The sequence below is a fragment of the Dendrobates tinctorius genome, unplaced genomic scaffold (genome assembly GCF_039654945.1).
Source record: "Dendrobates tinctorius isolate UK_male_01 unplaced genomic scaffold, ASM3965494v1 ptg000211l, whole genome shotgun sequence".
NCBI classification, from domain to species: domain Eukaryota; kingdom Metazoa; phylum Chordata; class Amphibia; order Anura; family Dendrobatidae; genus Dendrobates; species Dendrobates tinctorius.
The window spans coordinates 24177632-24199692 of NW_027361878.1; the positions used below are offsets into that span (position 1 = coordinate 24177632).

The 22061-nt window shown below is 46.1% G+C and overlaps 1 protein-coding gene across 1 annotated transcript in view; it reads left to right on the top strand.

Moving 5' to 3' along the window:
* Positions 1-22061, top strand: part of NXF1 (nuclear RNA export factor 1) — a 130561-nt gene that overhangs the window by 42807 nt on the left and 65693 nt on the right. Inside the window, exons 2-5 of the mRNA XM_073554648.1 lie at positions 9576-9771; positions 10728-10869; positions 11710-11793; positions 18406-18510. Of these exons, the coding sequence (XP_073410749.1) occupies positions 9576-9771; positions 10728-10869; positions 11710-11793; positions 18406-18510 (527 nt within the window). The remainder of the gene's footprint in view (positions 1-9575; positions 9772-10727; positions 10870-11709; positions 11794-18405; positions 18511-22061) is intronic.

Genomic DNA, 22061 nt, shown 5'->3' on the forward strand with positions numbered 1-22061 from the left:
CACAATTATGAAGTGTCAGTTTCTGAATCTGTAGATGAAGCCGACATATGCACTATAGTTATAAAGCTGGCACATGCCCTGGACAGCTATCCTTTTGGAACATATCTGCAGATTTGCGCATTTTACAAGTTGTAGTATGTATGATACCTTGGCGTTTAGAAATCACATTATATAAACTAGCGCTTGGGTAGTGTTCACATGTTTGTTTGTTGTATAACAAATGCCATACAGGAAACCATTTATTTTTATTTTACTCAGAGAACTCCATCATATTCTGCAGCATTTTACTGACATGATCGCTGTTCCCATTGAGACTCACAATCTAAATTCCCTATCATTATGTCTTTTGAAGTGTGGGAGGAAACCCACATAGGCAGTGTATGATCTGTACTCGTGTACAGCACTGGAAACAGTCTTATTGCAGACTTTTAGTCTGTACATTAGATTTAGCCCTTTTAGACGAGCACACCAAGACTCTGCCACTTGCTTGTGTAGACAATCCAACAAGAATAATACAATCACAGAACGATGGATAATATGCTCATTCTATGCCCTTAATATCTTTGTTCTCGGCAGCACATCACCTTTTTTGCACAGGTCAATATGCTGCCAAGAATAATTATTTTAATGGTGGCTTGAACCATCCAATCGCCCAAAGAAAAAGCATTTTGCTCCTTTATTAGATGATATCCAGCATGTTTACCCAAGACGACTATTGGAAAATAAACGTTCTAACGAATGAGCGTTCCTCATATGCTCATCTAAATGAGCTTTAGGCTATGTTCATGCAATGAGTTTCTTTTATGTAGCAGCATTTCTGCACCTGTTAGGTTACATGCGCTTTTGACGCAGCAGAAATGCACTGAAAATGCATGATATTTTATCTGTGGATTTTCTGCATCTAATGCAATATTAAGAAATTGACACACTGCAAATTTCAAAAATGCACCATAAGTCAGTTCATGCAGCGTAACATTTTTCTTGCATGAAAAACGCTACGTACGATACGTGTTTTTTTCTCCATTCATTTGGGTGTAAAACACAGCAAAAATGCAGAGACAATTGACATGGTGCAGCTCAAAAAAATCAGTGTGTGAATGACATTTTTAAAATCTGATTAGTGTCCCGCTTAGTGTGGTCAGATTCTCTTGGATGAGAGGATGGAGAAAAAAAAATGTCAGTCTTCTCCATTCTGTGAATTCTGTGGAAATCAGACTGCACTCAGTTGTCATCCAAGTGCAGTTTGATTTCCACCCATCCTTAGGGTATGTTTACACCTTCAGTATTTGCTGTGGATTGGACGCTGCGTACAGCCGCAGCGTCCAAGCCGCAGCGGTCAGATGTTAATGCATAGTGGATGGGATTTTATGAAATCCCATCTCTAATATGCGATCAAAGACGCAGGTGGCAGACCTGCGTATACGCACATGCGGTGCCTCTCTATAGACCGCAGCATGTCTATTTATCTTGCGAAGATCAGTCTCCCCAAGATAAATTGCACCGTCCTATGTATAGGATGCGGTGATTCCGCGCGTACAAAAGCCGGCAGCGCTTTGGACGGAGCGGGCATGTGCTGTGTCCCAATGTGCTGCCGATTACGGACCGTAGAAACATATCCATAGACTTGAATGGGTGCGGGCAACATACTGCAATTGTTTCCACTGATTTCTGGGTAGCCCTTATCCAATGTATATGTGTGTGAGCCATCGAAAGGGTTTTCTGAAATCAAAGATGGACCAAATCATTTTTGTGCAGCACTTGGGCCTCAGACTACAGGGTTAATTGTCCCCTGCTCTGTCCTGTTCTGGATATGAGAGGAGGCTGTTGATGGTCACCATCCTAGTTATCTATATGGACTAACAAATATGTTCATCGTGTCAAAAAATATTCGATGAAGCAAAGCAGGAGAGGCTATTAGTGTGTTTGTCCTTTCGCTTCTCTAACAATATAATTGTGCGTGCAGATGTTTCTACGTATCGCTGCCAATTTATTCCTTGACCTTTGAAACGTTAGTTGCTTTGCTGTGTACACGGTCTGTTATTAATATTTGCAAGGTAAACTTTGGAACAGCTGCTGCTGCTTTCTTGGATGCTGTCAATGATGTGGGTGCGTGAGTGGGGAGGAATAATTATCGATAACAGCAAGTGGAGAGTCAAAAAGATATATGCAGCCTCCTGCCATGTCTTGTAGAGTGAACTAAAAGGGTAATATAACCCATTAGAGACCATCACGCTCCTTACGTTCTTGAGAATGGTTTTGCGGTTATGGTCTGTTTCACATGAGCATTCTTTTTTTTTTTTTGCTGAGAGAATATGTTGTGCATGAACCGTCCTCTGGATATTTGACATTTTGGGGGTCTGTAGGACTTACAAAATGGATGCCAAGTTTATTTAGCCAGCAGAGATCTGTTTTTTTCCTCTTCCAAGATGTGACTTTCCTATGTCTGTCAGGTCTATGGTTAAGTTACACTTTGTATAACCAAACTAGAGCCAATTCTGCTCTGACAGTGGGGATTTGTTGACCTAAGTGCTTTGGTTTATTTCAAGTTTGTTTAGTAACACATGCAAACGTGGTTTTCAAATTTTTTTTTTTTACCAAGCAGTCCCATGTAAAATCTGCTCATTTCCCAACCGTGACTAAAGAAAATATTGCAATTTGTAAATGAAAGAACAGTCGGTCTACCGTCTCTGCTCTTCATTGGCAGAATTTGGGCTGCCATAATGTACTAATGACCAGTTCCTCTAAAGTTTTTTTTTTTTTTATATAATGAAAGTTACTTAAATGGGGCAGCATTCATCTGGGAGCTGCACATTACAGGGAAAATGCTTTGCTCTTGTGATCACTATATGGAGGGCCCTATTTTCAGACTCTCACTGATGATGGCGCATAGGTAAGCCATGCTATGAATTTATCACTTGCCAAGATTAGAAGACACATGCCTTTTAAAGGGAATTTGTCATCACCCCCCCCCCCCCAAAAAAAAAAAACTTATTAAACCACTTTTACAGGGGACTTGATTTGTATTAAAATCATACCTGTAGTATAATAAAATTAGAAAGATAAGAGCAGCATTAGGGTATGTGCACACGTTGCGGATTGGTCTGCTGATTTTTCCGCGCGGAATCTGCAAAATCCGCTGGTAATAATTGCCTGCAGATTTACTGCGGATTTCGCCTGCGTTTTTACATATGCGGATTCCAGTAATGGAATAGGTGTGAAAACGCTGCGAAATCCGCACAAGGAGTTGACATGCTGCGGGAAATAAACCGCTGCGTTTCCTCGTGGAATTTTCTGCAGCATGTGCACAGCGGTTTTTGTTTTCCATAGGATAACATGGTACTGTACATCCCATGGAAAACTGCGAATCCGCAGGACCAAATCCGCTATGGATCCACAGACGAATCCGCAACGTGTGCACCATACCCTTAGCACCCACTAGTTGAGTGCAGAGCCTCCAAAGTAACCACAAAGCCTTAATTAGATATCCAGCGATTGGTGGCAGCACACCAATACCTGTATTATAGATTTTTAGTTGCTAGACAAAATTTATTTTGTATGCAAATAAGGGGTCTTTGGTACACCCTTGGCATGGCCAAAGGCTCAGTGCACTTTTTACGCCCCCCTCAATTTGAGAGCTGTCAATCAAGATATAGCAAAGTGCTCAGTATGCATACAGTGGCTCTGCACTTCCAAATGTCCCCCTATATACTTGTGTAAGTTTTTTGGGTAACGGACTCCCTTCTATTTTAGTATTTTTGGGATAAATAATAAGATTGTTTGGGTCTGGCAAAACCAACCCCCACTGATCATTTGTAATTATCTCTGGTGCCAGTTGCACGTAAACAGTATATGGAGCTGGGGAATTGCAGTCCATATATTTGGCCGCTCTTGGTTATTTTTGGCTTCTCTTGAATGTCAACAGCTGTTAGGCTATGTGCACACGTTGCGGATTTTCATGCGGATCCGCAGAGTTTTTTTTGCATGAAATCCACAGTGTAGGGCAAAACTAATGTTAGTAAATGGTAAATGAAGAATTGCTGTGCACATGCTGCGGAAAAATCTGCTCATATTTGCAGCAGGTTTTTTTCCCGCAGGATGTTAATTCTTTTTGCGGATCCACAGCAGCGTTTTCCAGTTTGGCACATAAAAAAAAACTTTCTTTCTTTCTCTCTTTCTTTCTCTTTCTTTCTCTTTTTCTCTTTCTCTCTTTCTCTTTCTTTCTTTTTCTTTCTTTCTTTTTCTTTCTTTCTTTTTCTTTCTTTCTTTTTCTTTCTTTCTTTTTCTTTCTCTTTCTTTCTCTTTCTTTCTCTTTCTTTCTCTTTCTTTCTCTTTCTTTCTCTTTCTTTCTCTTTCTTTCTCTTTCTTTCTCTTTCTTTCTCTTTCTTTCTCTTTCTTTCTCTTTCTTTCTCTTTCTTTCTTTCTCTTTCTTTCTTTCTCTTTCTTTCTTTCTCTTTCTTTCTTTCTCTTTCTTTCTTTCTCTTTCTTTCTTTCTCTTTCTTTCTTTCTCTTTCTTTCTTTCTCTTTCTTTCTTTCTCTTTCTTTCTTTCTCTTTCTTTCTTTCTTTCTTTCTCTTTCTTTCTTTCTTCTTTCTCTTTCTCTCTCTTTCGCGCTCTCTCTTTCGCGCTCTCTCTTTCGCGCGCTCTCTTTCACGCGCTCTCTTACAAAGTTCAACCAAATCCACTCCCAGTAACACCAACCAAATCCGCACAGCAAAAACGCATTAAAATCAGCAGGAAATCCGCATCAATTCCGCATGAAAACCGCAGGCGTTTTTCCCTGCGTTTTCTGCCAAGAGATGCGGATTCTCTGCAGAAAATTCCGCAGGCTAATCTGCAACGTATGCACATACCCTCAGGCTGGCACAAGGTTTTTTTTTTCTTCCAAAAGTGAGACGTGGGTCGTTTGCAACTCTGTGTGTTCATCTGCTTTATGGACGAAGTCAGGAGCTTTCTGCCATAAAAATACTGCTAGTGTATACTCATGTGGTCCATGTGGAAAACCATCATACATGCTGAAAAAGATTTTTGGGTACTCGCTGTAAAATCTTTTCCCTTGAGCCTTCATTAGGGAACACCAGAAACCGTTGGCTGACACTAGGCAGAAAAAAGTGAACTCCTTCCCAGCAAGGTACACCCACCAAACTGGCAAGGAGCTAATCTGTTAGTGAGAAAGTAGATAACAGGCTACTCTAAATTGAACCAATAAGGGTGGGTGCTGTGTCCTCCATTGAAGGCTCAGAGAAAGAGAGTTTATGGTGAGTCCCCAAAATCTTATTTTCACTATCGCTTCATTGGGGTACACTGGAAACCATGGGATGTCTTAAAAGCAGTCCCTACATTGGGGAAGAAAAATATCTACTCATGGATCTAAGGCCGGTCCGTTGCTGTACGCAGAACTTTCCTGCCCAGGCTAATGTCTGCATGATCCTAGGTGAGAACTGTGTAGAACTTGGAGACGGTAAGGACTGAGACCAGGAGCAGCCTGGCAGCTGTAAAGCAGCGTCCTGACGGCGAATTGCCTGAGAAACCCCCAGGAGTGAGCAGTGACACAAGTAGGTGCCAACCTTTCCTCCCTTGATACACTTCCCTGATGGTTTGGAGAGAGGGAGGAGAAAAGGGTGGCGTGATATGGTTGGTCTTGCACCATCAAAAAAACAAGACCTTTCAATTTGCGATATATGCAGTAAAAGATGGGTACTTAGCTTCAATCATGGTTTGATTAATCTGATCGGAGAAACCAAGATCTACAGGACTGCAACTTTAGCAGCCATGCCGTAAACTGAGAGTGTGAATTCTGGTGGAAGAGGTAACTCTGGGAAAGCTGGTCTGGACAAACTAGGAACAACTGTGGGGGGACATTACCAGTCTTTTCTGGGCCAACCTGGATGACAGCTGGATGTGGCCAGTGGTGTGAGCTGGTAAGTTGAGTTCAGACTAAACCAGGATGCCAGATACCTTTTTGACAAAACTGAACTGCTCAGTCTTCTGCCCTGGTGATTAATGTAAGCCATGGCTATGTCTAAGTAAATGGTCCTAATATTCAGCCAGGAATTCATTATCCGAGTGGGGGTGGACTATGGGCCGATCTACGAATGCAATTGTCCTGTCTTATTGTGAAGGAAGAGTCAGCAGAATAGAACGAGTGTGGGCTAAGGCCTGTTTCACACGTCAGTTAAAATCCGCTAAAATGGCGGACAACTTGGGGTTAAATTTCCGACCACAGGCATTTCTTCCGGGCATGCGCAATAGAAAATGCGGATCCAGATGGGGAAAAAAACGTTTCATTGTCCTTCCTGTCCGCTCAGCGGACGGCAAAATCTTGGCGGATCCGTAAAAAAAAAAACGGATCGAACGTATGACCATCCGTCAAGATCCGCCGTTAATACAAGTCAATGGGGAAAAAAACGGATCCGCCAAGAAAAATGGCGGATCCGTTTTTTTTTGCAAAACGGCGGATTTTGACTGATGGGTAAAAACGGATGTGTGAAACAGGCCTAAGCAAATTGAACTGAGAGATTGGATGTTGATGAGAAGGGCGAGGACGTTTGGCTGGGATCATGGACGACCGTAATCTGTTGATGATCCAGCTTCAAGGAGACAAATTATTAAGAATAAAATGACTCTTGCAGCAGGCTTTGGTAAGACGGGTCTTTTTAAGAATGTTGTTCCAGTAATGAATCTCTTTGGTTCGGGGTACAGTCAGGACTTAGGCCACAACTTTCGGAAAATCCCTGGGAGTGGTGGGTCATTCAGAACTGATAGTGGGAGTTGTGAACAGCGAACCAGAGGAATCTCTGGAGACTCACATGATAGGAATGTGAAGGCAAGCATCCTGGATATCTACCGAGCAGAGGACCTCCTCGGGTTCCATGGAATTGTCACATAGCGGAGAGAATCCTCCTTTCCATGGGACCTGTACTGAAAGCGGAGACTCCATCCAAAAGGACACGGAGTCACCCCGGCAAAGGCTTGAGATCCAGAATGAAACGAGCTCTACCCTTCCGTGACGAGAAGGGGGAGAATACAAAACCTCTGGAAATGGTAAATTGCCGACTGACTGTATCTTAGAACTTGCTTGAGAAGCAATCTCTTAAGCGGGAGGTTCTCTTTGGCGAATGGAGAGAAAATGAAAAAGACACTGACTACTAGGAGGTTGAATGGCTCAACCTGTGGAATCGGGTACTTTCCACTGTGGAATCGGGTGCTTTCCTGTACAGGCATCTGGTGACCTTTAGGCCGACGTGGTCCCAGACAGGTGACCGCCCTGAACAGGAAGGAAAAACATTTGTATTCTCTCCATGCGGGACCTGTGTATCCAGAGCTGAGCCACCACACAACAGATTATCCCGGTGTTGTTGGGAGCTGCTGACTGCTATAAGGTGAGAAAAATAGAGCTACTGACTCTTGTGGGCAATTCTTTGCTAGACCTGACAACTTTGTTGTATTAGCCCCATGGCTGTGGAGTCGGTAAGCCAAACCTGCGACTCCCGACTCCTCAATTTCCCTTACACCGACTCCGACTCCAACTCCAACTCCGACTCCACGACTCCGACTCCCACACATATTGCTTATATTTAAGTGAAAAATTTATTGTAGTACAATGTGAACCTCAGACATTTAATCATTTCTATGATCCAATAATCAAGATATTTAGATAGAACAGAATATATATTGGTGTACTACCCAGTTTTCATTCTTTTTGGTACAGATACGATATGGATAGACAAATATGGATAAATGGATAGAGCAGATTTCTAATCTGCTTTTGCTATTGAAAACATTATCTATAAGCTCAAAAACCTTTCAGGTGATGCGGTTTTTTAAAAAGATGATCAGCTTTTGCAGCTGAAAAATGTATCCTCAAAAAACACAGGAAAAACGCTGTGTGTGAATGTAGCCTTAGATCAGGAATAGAACAGCCATTTATAGGACATTTCATAACTTTCCCAAACTCCTATGAAAAAATATTCAGCACATCCTGCATTGAATTACTGTACCCAATTTATTATATATTTTAGGAGTCGGTCCATTTTATACCGACTCCAACTCCGACTCCACCAAAATGAGCACCGACTCCGACTCCACGACTCCGACTCCACAGCCCTGATTAGCCCCAGAGGGAAACCTGGCGCACTGGGCATATAGACAGCCCTGTCAACCCAAGAACTGTGAAACTGGGCATGTTGGCTGATACTGTAACCTGCAAATGCATAGTTAGCCAGCATTTTCACACATGGACTGACTAGATGGCACCGCATTGAGCCTGAGAGCCAAGGTTTGAGAGAGTGTACCAGACCCAATGAGGATCACTGAAGAAATGATGCCAAAACTTGAAGAAAGAAAGAGGTCAGGTTCCTGTTCACTGCCTCGTACCATGTCTGTAACTTGTTGAAGATTCAAGGCTATCCGTTTACTGTGGGAAGCAAAAAGGTAAGTACCGACAAACAGATGTAGACAAATTGCTTAAAGTACCTTGATCTGCTGGCAACCATGTTGGATCATGGGAGTTGTCCCGGTCTTACTCACTGTGGTTAGTGGACCGAGTAAAAGGTAGTATTCAGCATAGGGGATGGCTCCGTAGCTGTGGTCTTGGAAGCTCGTGGGTCTGACTCGCTGGATACTGGACCAAGTACCAGGCGGTAGTCGGCATAGGTAAACATTCCATAACTGTGGTCATGAAAACTGGAGGGACTGACTCACTGTGGATAGTAGACAGAGTACTAAGCAGTTGTATGTAAGCATTTCAACGCTGGGCTTGGATGCCATAGACGGGTCAGAGGCCAGTAGGACAGAGTAGAGAAGGAAGTGGATGCACTTCAGTATAAGGGGCTCCTGAGCCAAGGCAGGTGAGCTGGGGGTGTAAGAGCAAGGCCATTTTAATCCCTTCACGCCGCAGCCCTTTTTTTGTTTTTGTTTTTTGCTCCCCTGCTTCCCAGAGCGATAACTTTTTTTTTTTTTTTCCCATCGATATGGCCATGTGAGGGCTTGTTTTTTGCGGGACACCATTAGTTTTACCATGTCGTGTACTTGAAATTGGAGAAAAAAATTTCAAGTGTGGTGAAATTGCTAAAAATTGCAATTCCACAACTGTTTTTTGGATTTTTTTTTTTTTACCATGTTGACCATATGCTAAAATGACCTGCCATTATGATTCTCCAGGTCATTAAGAGTTCATAGATACCAAACATGTCTAGGTTCTCGCGACTTGTAGTGTTTAAGATTACTGTACTTGTTTTTATTTATACTCCTCACATGAATAGCGCCATGGAATAAATGGCGCTATAATTTCAATTGTGAAATAAAAAAAAGCTTCCTTGTATGAGCATGCATATAGAGATAGCTGTCACTCACAAATAAGATCGTCACAATGTGCAGGGATTTTGATCAGTAAGTTAGAATGGATGTTTTCCAAAAAACGGTCAATAAATTCAGATCTTCTAGCTCTATACAGATCAGACAACTTGTTCAATGCTACAGTACTTGTAATACAAGCCAACACCAGGTAGTAATACTGTCTGTCCATGTTCTATCTTGTGGTTTTTGCTAACATCTTCTTTTTTTCTTTTTCCCCTCCAGACCATGATGACCGGTTTAGCAGAGGTCACTTCATGAAGAAGAGGAAAGGACGTGGCCCTTTTCGGGCCAAAATGTACAGCGAAGGTCCTCCGAAGTATCAGAATCGTGGTAATTACCCACCAAATCCTCGCTCCAGATTGGATGATGATGGAGATATTGCTATGAGTGACGCCCATGAAACTGTCCGCTCAAGATTGTGAGTATGCTAACAGTAGCTAACTGAGGCTATGACAATGGATTTATTTGCTAGACACCTGATAACTTATCATATGGTATCTAAGGTAGCAAAAAGCAGCTAAGAAACCTATCATTACTAAACAAAATCACAAGCCAACCTTAAGGTACTGTCACACTAAGCGATATCGCTAGCAATATCGCTATAACTTGTGACCTTTATAGCGATATTGCTAGCTATATCGCTGTGTGTGATACTTACCTACGACCCGCTCCCCCGCTGGTTATCGCTGATCGCGCGAGAACGTCCAGGACTGTTTCTCGTCGTCAGCTTCCTGCGGCGCTTCCTGTGGAGCGACGAGCGTGGAGCCGGGCGGGAGGACGCAGGATCGCCTAGTGTGACAGGTAAGTAGCGACCCCCGTCCCCAGCGATGTCGCTAGTGAGATCTGCCTGTGTGGCAGCTCACTAGCGACCACTTAGCGATGTACCAGCGATCCTGACTGCGTCATATCGCTGGTCGGGATCGCTGGTACATCGCTAAGTGTGACAGTACCTTTAGGCCATATAGCAATTGATAATTAAAGCTGCTTATTTCCCTTACCATTGAAATCATGTGTATGTTCAGGAGTTGGGAAGAATGCCATGTGACTGAGTAATAGGAGTGATCGAAGAATACAGTTTACTCCTAGTTTTGTGTTTGGTGTAAAAATGGAACATCCCATGGATAAACCAGAATCCTAACACTGCGTCCACTATATTGTGTGAGCATGATAGTAAATTACTTGTCCTGTCATGGTGTCCCCAGCAAAATCTGCTGTATACTGGAAATGGGACCTGTATCATACTGGTTTGTGAAGGGGTATCAGAATCTAAAACAAATTGTTTAATAGTTACCAGTAAAGGTGAAGATCCATGAAGTTAAAAAATGTGTATATGATGTATTTTAATTTGTCTCCCCCATTTTATTGCACTGCCAGCAATCCTTACAGTCGTGGAGGGAGAAAAAGGGATGACAGACAAGTAAGAGACAGAGGAGGCATGCATGGGAACACTTCTAGGGACACTTCCCATTATCAAAGAAATGATGAAAGAGATGAAAAAAGCTGGTTCAAGATCACGGTGAGTCATGTTTTTTTCTTTTCTTTTTTTATTTTAAGTCAAACACATTATCCAGTGATCATGGAAAATAATTAAGTGTTCATACCTGCTGCATATTATATACTTCTCAACATGGAAATTGCAGCAACAAGAAAGACAAGTTGTGAAATTATGAAAATCGTAGGATCCATAAATAAGTTTAATGATATGCAAATAATGAAAAAATGGCAACAAAATTTTCAAAACCTTACGATTTATTCAGTATGGAGACAGAGCGTCATGGACAGAATACACTTGAGGGATCCACTTACAGCCTTGGCTGCTATCAATGAGGTTCATCTGAGGAATGTTCTGCCTCGCTGAATGCACGTGGACAGCTCCTGTAGTGTTTGCCGACTAATGACGTCCCAGATGTGATCAATGGGAGACAAGTCTTGGGATGCTGCAGGCAATTGTAACACGGATAGGCCAGGAGCAACATGCACCGGATGTTATCGTGTTATGTAAACAGATCCTGGATCAGTTTTACGTTCCTCTTTCGTGGCGTTGCCTTCATGGTCTGCCAGCAGCGGATCTTGATGATTTGCCCAAGTGTATTAACCACAGCAGAACAGTCCGCAGACAACCACTAATTACTTCACTGAGAGCAGCCAAGGCATAGAAGTTTGGGTGTTCCTGCGCATGGCGCTCATGGTCGATACTGAATAAATTAAAATGTGTTGAAAATGTTTCCGTTTTTTATCATTTACATATCAAAGTCATTGCTTAGTGTTTAATAGTGGGAAATATTTAATTGATTGGAAAAGCATGTTTTCTCATTGTGCACTACCGCTAACTTTTTTTTTTTTTTGCGTAAACTAGATTCCTCATGGGAAAAAATATGAGAAGAGTTGGTTACTAGGGCTCTTACAAAATGCCTGCTCCTTACCGTTCACTCCTGTAGGGGTAAGTTGTGTTTTGTTTTCAGCAGATTGAGCAAGAAATAGTCTTTCATCTCTCACTTCTCATTTTATATTGTGATGTTTTTATAAACTGTATTTTCTCCTACGCCTCATTGGGGGACACATAGACCGTGGGTGTTATGCTGTGCTGGCCACTAGGACACTAAGTAAACCAAAAAAAAGTTAGCTCCTCTCCTGCAGTATACATCCTCTCGCTGGCTGAGATTTCTCCAGTTCTTGCTTAGTGTCTGTAGTGTCTTTTATTTTTTAATTAACGGAGTAAAGGGGGCGACGGTTCCTTTCTACGGCCCGCTCTCCCCCGAACCAACAACAGGCAAGCACGTGGAGTAACCCTTCACGTACACTTTCCTGCGACGAATGGGGCTGTATTCCTCTGACGATGATTCCACGGATACGAGGGCAAACGCACAGCACAGGAGTTCATGGAGAAGGACCTGAACAGCACTTTTTTGGATGCCCTGAATCAGCCCCAGAGCTCTCCGTCCCCCTGCCCAGAGGGAGGATCGATTGAGCAATACCCCCCTGTAAAACCTCCTCCAGCTCTGCTACATCGCCTGGAGGATGAGACTGGAAGACCCCGAACAGCAACGACCCGACTGAGCACAGGAGTAGAGGTATGGGGTCGGGTCCTTGTCCCTGGGAGAAGCGCTGACTTAGCGTCAGCGGCGGTACACTGGCGCCCGGTCGCGGCCCCCCTCCCGCCGGCGCTTACCGTGGGGAGGCCAGAAATTTAGGCCCCGGCTTTTTCGGCCTGCTAGGCCGCAATTTAAATAGCGCCGCCCTCGATAGCGAAGCCCCCGGCGCCTACCACGGGTAGGCCAAAAATTTAGTCCCCGGCTTTTTCCGGCCTACTAGGCGGCAATTTGAATAGCGCAGCCCGTGCTAACATCACCTCCCCCTCCTCTTGGCGCCTCTAATTCCCAACGAGATGTGCAATTTTAGTCTCGGGGGCCATGTCTGTTACCTCTGCTGCAGTTAACCTTTTCAGGAGCAGCCGAATACCGGGTGACGCCACAGGGCCTCCGTTTTCCTCCCTGGGGACATAACACAGGACCGTGGGTAAGCTATATCTGCCCTCAGATTAAAGCTTAACCCCTTCCTGGCACATTCCCTGCAGCTGCAGTCAGACTCTGCCGTTAACCCTTTCTGGAGCGCTATGCCTCACAGGAGACTAAACGGGCAGCTAAGAAGCACACTGCGTTTTTTTTCTCCCGTGTGTACCACTTGCAAGTCGGCCTTACCCAGTGCACAAACTAATCCGTTATGCACGGACCGCGACCCGGCCTGTGCCCGAACTGCGCCCCAACGCCCCTCACAGCCGCTGCTGACGTGCCTCCTGGGCCTGGTACCCCTGAGTGGGCTGCGCCCCTGTCACGGTCGTTGGAGTCTCTGACCCAGGCCGTCCACCAGCAGGAGCCATACTCGTTCAAAGGATGGTCAGGTCTCTAGAAAGCGGACCCATGACGTGTCCCCTAGTCACATTCATGCCTCAGCATCGGCGACTCCTGTCTCTCGCTCGCCCACTCCTAAGGTTCACTGCGAGCACGACTCTGAATTCGAATCTGACACGTCTGCCCCTCAGAATCCCACAACTGATCAACAGTCGCTTGATTCTCTTACAGAATCAGTCAACAGGATTCTTAAGTTGGATGAGGAAAATATTCCCGCTCCAGCAGCTCATTTAAGAAAACCTAGCGAGTGCGCACGTTATTTACTAGCCGTCCAGAAACATGGGGATCGGCCACATAGCGGTTCGCAGGGCAAAAGTTTACTCAGGTTAAATACCCTTTTCTTCCAGACCTAATGCAGGCCTGGTTACAGTCCCCTCCGGTGGATCCTCCTGTATAGCGTCTTGCTTCTAAAACGCTCTTATCTGTTTCTGAGAGTTCCTCAGTCAGAAACCCCTCCAATTGTCGAATTCACTACCGTGCCGTTCAGTTTTTTGAAGCTTCAGAAGCAGCGCTTTTTCCATCCTTCGCAGCAATTTGGGTCACTAGGGCAATGGCCGCTGAGGCAGAAGTCTTGATTACTTCCTTCCACGGCACCAATCTTCCTCCGGAGGCAACCTCTGTCGCCAGGAAGATAATTCACGCAGCAGACTTTGTAGTAGACGCTTCTTTTGATGTCGCCAATGGCGCGGCTCAAACTGCCGCTAATGCGATCTCCATTAGACAGTCCTATGGCTCTGCGGCTGGCGGGTGGATGCCACATCTAAAAGATCATGGACTTCTCTCCCCTTTCAAACTGGTCGTCTTTTATGGAAAGAAACTGGACCAGCTCATTTCTGATACTACCGGAGGGAAAAAGTAAATTCCTTCCTCAACAAAGGTCTGTTCGGCTGTTTCGCAACCAACAGCCAATGTGTTTTTTTGATCTTCTTGCAACAATTCCGGTTGGTCTTCGTCTACCTTCTCTTTCCGATCAGGTCGGTTCCCGCGCGGAGACAGAGGCTCCCAGGTCTCATACAGACCTACCCGCTCTTCAAAACCCAGGCCTAGGGCTTCTGGATCTAGGGGAGCCAGATCTCATAGATCTACCCAATGACGAAGAAGATAGAATCTTCTCCCCTCCAACTCGGTTTTTCCTTTCCTCTCCCCCCAAGAAAAAGACAAGAGCCTTCCTTCGGGCTGTTCAGGCTCTGCTAAGGGACTGAGTCATCATTCCGGTCCCTCATCATGAAAGGTTTAGGGGTTTTTATTCTAACCTTTTTTGTGGTCCCCTGAAAGGACCTGACTATGCGACCCATTCTGGATCTCAAACTGTTAAATCAGTTATTCAAGGTACGGCGATTCCGAATGGAATCTCTCCGATCAGTTGTCGCTTCCATGGGAAAAGGAGAGTTCCTAGCATCCATCGACATCAAGGACGTTTACCTCCACATCCCGATCTGCCCATCCCACCAGCAGTTCCTGCGTTTTGCAATTCACGAGGACCACTTCCAGTTCATTGCCTTGCCCTTCGGACTCGCCACCACCCCCAGGGTCTTTACCAAGGTCATGGCGGCTGTCATGGCCATTCTCCACTCTTGTGGAGTGGTGGTGTTACCATATCTAGACGAGCTGCTCATCAAGGGTCCGTCCCTTCTAGCCTGTGAGGAATCCGTGGAATACACAGTAAATACACTTTCTCACCTAGGTAAACTTCGAAAAGTCTTTCCCAAAACTGGCTCAGCAGATTTCCCTTTCAAGAATGATCATGGACACTTCCGCGGGGTGGTCATTCTCCCTCCAGGAGAGACCCAAGCCTTACAACAGGCAGCGTGGATTCTTTCCAGACCCGGTTTCTCACTCCATTCGTTTCAGCATGTGAGTTCTCGGAAAGATGGTGGCAACGATGGAAGCAGTACCATTTTCACAGTTCCACCTACGTCCCTTACAACATGCGTTGCTGTTAGCTTGGGACAAGAACCCGTTTTCCCTGGACCGTCGGATCCCTCTGTCCCTGCGGGTCAGGCAAGCCCTCAGGTGGTGGGCACTAAGGTCCTCCCTGAATCAAGGGAGGTCTTTTCTCCCATTAAGATGGTTGGTAGTAACCACTGACGCAAGTCTCCTCGGCTGGGGTGCGCTCTCTTGTCGCCACACGGCACAGGGTCATTGGTCAACCCAAGAGTCACGTCTCCCCATTAACATTTTGGACATACGAGCGATTAGATTAGCTCTCCGGAGTTTCCACCATCTCCTCGCAGGTCACCGCATCAGGATTCAATCCGACAACATCACGGCTGTAGCGTATATCAACCGCCAGGGAGCTACCCGAAGCAGGATGGCCATCCACGAAGGAGGTTACATCCTCCATTGGGCCGAGACTAACCAATCGCCCATATCAGCTTTCCGGGCGTAGAAAATTGGGCGGCAGATTTCCTCAGTCGCCAAGGCATTGCCTCGGGGAAGTGGTCTCTTCATCCGGAAGTCTCTCTGCAGATTTGTCATCGTTGGGGCACTCCGGATGTGGATCTCATGGCCTCAAAACTAAACAACAAGGTTCCTCAGTTAATTTCACGTTCGCGCGATCCATGCTCCATCGGAGCAGACGCCCTAGTTCTGTCATGGCACCGGGTCTGGCTCCCGTACATCTCCCCCCCCCTCTTCCTTTGCTTCCAACGGTCATCAAGAAGATCAGAGCGGAAGGAGTACCAGGGATCCTAGTCGCGCCAGATTGGCCGTCCCGAGCATGGTATGCAGAACTAATACAACTAGTCCTCTGGCGACTTCCGGATCGCATGGATCTATTTTCGCAGGGCCCGATTTACCACCAGAATTCCGGGGCCCTGTCTTTGCCGGCTTGGCCATCGAATCCTGAATTTTAGCACAGGCTGGGCTCTCTCACGACGTGATTTCCACCGTGATTAGTGCTAGGAAGCCTGTGTCCATTCGCATCTATCGCCACACCTTCTTTTTCGTGGTGCAAGGATCATGGTCGATCACCTCTGGTGTTTTCCATTCTGGCCATATTGGAGTTCCTTCAATCTGGATTAAAATCAGGCCTCACGCTTAGCTCGCTCAAGGGCCAAATTTCGGTCTTGTCAGTGCTTTTTCAATGCAAAATGCCACCACAATTCAGGTCAGGATGTTCATTCAGGAAGTTTCCCATGTGGCACCTCCTTATAGGGGGCCATTGGAATCATGGGACCTTATTGTGGTTCTCAGGGCCTTACAGGAGGCTCCTTTCAAACCGCTGCAGGACATGTCACTATCCGTCCTCTCTTGGAAGGTGGTCTTTCTAGTGGCAATTGCGTCATTCACGTTTCGGAATTGGCAGCCCTGTCCTGCCGTTCATCGTTCCTGAATTTTCAGCAGGAAAAGGTAGTTCTCAGGACGTCCCCGTCCTTCCTGCCCAGAGTCGTCTCCTCTTTCCATCTCAACGAGGAAATTGTTTCGCCTTCCGTTTGTCCGGCGCCAGTCCATTGCATTGAGAAGGCCCTCCACACCCTGGATGTGGTTAGGGAGCTGAAACGGTACATCTCGCAGACGGCTCCCTTCCACAAGTCAGATGCCCTGTTCATGCTTCCAGAGGGGCATAGGAAGGGTCTAGCCGCTTCTAAAGCAACAATAGCCAAGTGGACTCGCTTGGTGATTCAGCAATCTTACCGTGTCGGGATCGTGCCTGTCCCAGCGGGGTTTAAGGTGCACTATACCCGATCACTGGGCGCCTCTTCGGCCATTCGGCACCAGACCTCGGCAGAACTTGTCTGCAGGGCTGCGACTTGGTCCAGTTTGCACACTTTTAACAAAACATTACCAAATTAATTCTCAGGCCTGTCCACAAGGCTGCATCTTGGTCCAGCCTGCATGCCTTTACAAACATTGCCTAATTCATTCTCAGGCTTCTGCGGATGAAGCTCTCGGCAGACGCAGCCTGCCATCTGCAGTACCACAGTGTTGACTTAGTGGTACATGGGGTATTAGCAGATGTATGCTCCCCACCCAGGGACTGCTTTAGGACGTCCCACGGTCTGTGTCCCCCAATGAGGCGTAAGACAAATAGGGATTTTTGTGTACTCACTGTAAAATCCTTTTCTCAGAGCCAATCATTGGGGGACACAGCACCCACCCTGTTTAGCCTATTGGCTCACTGTAGCATTATTAGGCGTTGACATAATTATGGTTATTATTGACTGTTTATGCTCCTACTGCTTTTATCACCGAACTGGAGAATTCTCAGCCAGCGAGAGGGTGTATACTGCAGGGGAGGAGTTAACTTTTTTTCTGGTTTACTTAGTGTCCTCCTAGTGGCCAGCAGCATAACACCCACGGTCTATGTGTCCCCCAATGATTGGCTCAGAGAAAAGGATTTTACGGTGAGTACGCAAAAATCCCTATTTTCTGACTATAAGATGCACTTTTTTTTCCTGCTCAAATTTAAGAGGAAAATGGGAGTGAATCTTATAGTCCGACTGTACCTGGCTTACTGTTAAGTCTGGAGAGGTGGCGGTGGAGTGGTATCACAGGAGGAACCAGCAGGGTTACCACTGTAGGAAGTAGGCGGTAGCAGGAGCAATGAAATTCCAATTAAAGGGAAATTTAATATTCGCTGCTCCACGTGTCCATAATTTTGCCCACCTCTCGGTGCCAGCATCAGTGACATAATCTTCTATAATGAAACTCGGCACACAAAAGGATATGATGCAAAACAAGGTGAATTTATTTACAGTCCTTGGATCAACAGCTAGTAGATAACGTTTTGATCAGCATGGACCTTCATCAGATAAATGCTGATTAAGTGGTATGTCTGCGCCACCATAACCTAGCGCAGACATACCTCTTACCAACTTCAGTCCATTTGGTGTCATCCCCTATGAGTATTCACTACTCATCTTCCACAACACAGCATTTATGTGATGAAGGTCCATGCAGACCAAAACGTTATCCTCTAGCTGTTGATCCACGGATTGTAAATAAATTCACCTTGTATTGCAACATATCCTATTGAGTGCAGAGTTTCTTTACGACTGCTGGTACAGATTGGAACTCTACTCAGGCACCACATCTATCCCCTCTGGAGTGATGTTTATGATTTTTCTAGTAAAAAGTTTTGCTGACGCCAGCGTCGAGAGATCTATATCTATCGAGATCTATTTTTTTTTTTCTCTTTCAAGTATTATTGTGATCATTCCCGGGCTCACTTCTATGTGGAAGATTCTGCAGTTGCAAAAGCATTAAAACAGATATCGCGGACTTTTACAGACCGAGAAAACTTCAAGGTATGAATAATCCCACACAACACGTTCACAGTTGCGGTTGGTGGAGGGGGATGTATTTTGAGTGAGATGGACAAAAGGGATAGATGGCTTTGACGTCCAGTAGGCCTGAAGATGGCTTACAAGACACCATAGATATCTATACATAATTTCTAGTCCAGTATGCTCTGGAGCTTACAGGACGTACTTATGAATATAGAGACATGACCCTTTCCTGCTAGTCCTCAACTATTCTAGTTAGTCTCCTGTTAATTTACTTATTTTGCTCACTTATACAGCTCCACTAATTCCACAACGCTTTACCTTATCACTGTCCCCCTTTGGGACCCACAATCTCTAGATTCCCTATCAATAGGTTTGTGTTAGGAAACGGAAGAACCCAGAGGAAATCCACACAATCACAGGGAGAACATACAGACTCCTTGTAGATGTGGTCCTTGGCATGTAAACCCAGTACCTCAGTGCTGCTATTAATTTAGGACATTCCCAACATATTGTTAGATTGGTTATCTTATCTGGTGTGCTAGGATTGATTCCCTCACTTGATGAAAATGTGACATTTAATGTATAACATACGCTCTTAAATATTTTTTTCTCATCGCCACGACAGCACCCACTGAGAGAGGGGATCCGCCCCTAGGAACAGGAAACCTACAGAGAGATAAAAGGGGCAGCCCCCCTCACTCCCGCAGTTGGTTTCCTGTTCCTAGAGGGAACCTGTAGAGAGAAGTTGTTCGCAAGAGGATGCCTGGCCTGGTTGCCGCCTGTGCAGCGTCCATAAGAGCGGCAGGGGCCCCAGAGCTGGAAGCAGCGTCGGGGGAGATCTGATGTTCAACTCCCCCCTCAGCTGGTAATGCACATGGAGCAGGTAATAATGTGCCTTGCTCACATTTTTTTGGTGCAGAAGGACGGCAGGAGCCAGCACCTAGCTCCCTCCCCCCCCCCCCAGGATGCCGCATTACGAGCCAAGCAGGGCACACGTGGCAGCGCGGCATGCCGTCGGGGCTACTATTGCAGTGCCCCCGCCAAAGATTGCGAGGCCAGGACTGAGTAACCCCCAAGCTCGCAGGGAAGCCAAAAGTGACGAGGCGCTGAAAGGGTGAATCCCATACCTGACTCCAGCGGTGTCAGCAGTATGGCCAATCCGGCGGTGCGGGGGCAGCGATGGCCGGGATACACTCAGTGAGCATAATGCCGGCGCTCCCGTACAGCGGCAGGGTGACCCGGAAGTGGATCTCTGAACTTCCGGGGCAGCAGGCACATATCGTGGTATCGCCTAGTACAGCGGCCACGCATGCGCAAACGGGGGAAAGAAGAAGAAAAAAAGGGGGTGGAGACAGGAAGCTGCATAAAAGCATCGGCCAGAGGAATACCGGTGCGCAGCAATGTCTGCAAACGACCCTGTTTCTCTCCAATGAGAACAGCCAGGGGAATCCCCGCATGGCAGTGCGAGAAGAAATGGCAATGCTAGGAGAAGTGATAGCACCAGGAGGACTGGCAGCACCAGAAGGAGTAGTAGTGGATGCTCCAAGCAGAGCGAGTCCACAGAAAAAATGGAAGAAGAAGCCAAGCCACTCCACACCTCAGCCTGAACCTCTACCCCCGCAGCTGGTACGATGCTGACAAAATTCACGGGTGAGTGTTTTTTAGTCACGCTTATGTAGCTGATGGCGCCTTTCTTCTTCTATACCCCGTAGGCCAAAAAAGTCCAAACGCAAACTGTGTGCCTTATGCTCCCAACCTCTTCCGGATAGCTACCCCAAGAGGTTGTCAGACCTGTATTGGGCAAACCCTGCAGGAGGAGTCCTCGGGTAGAACAGAGGATATCCGTTCGATAACTACAAGCCCTAGGGGGTTCTGATAGTTTTGGGGGTCAATCCTCCGGCAGAGGGATCACCACACCGGGATCCAGATCGCCTTCAGAGGCTGGGGAACTCGATTCAGACATATCCCAGGAATACTTATCCTCAGAAGAAGAGGAGCAAGCTTGCTTCCCCACCGACAGTATTAATAATCTAGTGAAGTCGGTGCGTAATACAATGGGGTTACCAGACACTAAGGACCCCAAAACCCCTCAGGAAATAATGTTTGTTGGAATCTCACAAAGAAAGGTCCGAGCATTGCCAGTGATTCCAGCAATAAAGGAGCTGGTGAGAAAAGAGTGGGAAAAGCAGAGGCAGAAAAGCTTTCTCCCGTTAACATCCAAGCAGAGATACCCGTTTGATGATGAGGAGTTGGCATTTTGGACAAAAGCCCCCAAGGTGGATGTGGCCATAGCGTCCACTTCTCGCTGATCTTCCTTGCCTGTGGAAGATTCGGGTACGCTGTCTGACCCCCTAGATCGCAAAGCTGATGCCCTCCTCAAGAGGTCTTGGGAGGTGTGCACAGGGGCCTTCAGACCGGCAATATCGGCCACGTGTACGGGGAGATCCATGCTGATATGGTTAGATGAGCTGGAGGAGAAAATGAAAACCGGAACGTCTAGAGATGAGCTCCGTGCCTCCATTACTCTAATAAGAGGTGCAGCAACTTTTTTATCAGACGCCTCAGCTGACTCCCTCCGACTAGCTGCCAGATCGGAAGGCTTAACCAACACAGCCCATCAGGCCCTGTGGTTGAAAGGATGGAGAGGTGATGCACAGACAAAATCCAAGCTCTGTGCTATGCCCTGTCAGGGTAAGTACCTGTTTGCCACAGTACTAGATGAGATCCTAACTAAAGTGGGAAAGAGGAAAAAAAGATTCCCTAACCCGTACGTTCCCTTCTACAGGAGGGCCTTCAGAAAGCCTCCATTTGGCAAAAGGAGTACAGGCCCCAAGACCCGCTCAGGAAACAAGGATCCCAAACAGAAGGGTAACCTATTTGGGAAACGCCCCTTCAAATCAGGGGACAAATTCCGGTAGCGCCAATCCACCGGTAGGTGGCAGGTTACGATATTTTGGCCACCAATGGGAATTAATAACAGCTAACCCCTGGGCCATTAACACTGTAACAGTGGGCCTGAAACTAGAGTTTGTCCGGTACCCGGCGGACTCCTTTCTATTAACTTCTCTGAAATCCCCGGTTCAGCAGGAAGCATTGGAACTAGAAATTACAGGCCTCTTAGCCAAACACGTTCTTGTGGATGTTCCAACAGGGGAAAGGGGTTCTACTCTCCCTTGTTCCTTGTCCCTAAGCCAGATGGGTCATTTAGAACCATAATCAATTTGAAAAGACTTAATACTTTTCTGAGGCAACAATCCTTTTAAAATGGAATCTATACGATCAACGATAAAACTCTTGTTTCCTAGGTGCTACATGGCAGTGTTGGACCTCAAAGATGCCTACTATCATCTTCCAATATTCAAGGGGCATCAAAGATTCCTCCGAGTGGCAGTCATTCTACAAGGCCGGATATGACATCTCCAGTTTTCGGCAATGCCATTCGGGCTATCCATGGCACCTCGCGTATTTACCAAATTAATGCTGGAGGTGATGTCGTATTTAAGATCAAAGGACTCCCTAATAGTTCCGTACCTGGACGATCTGCTGATAGTGGGGAAGTCTAGTTCTCA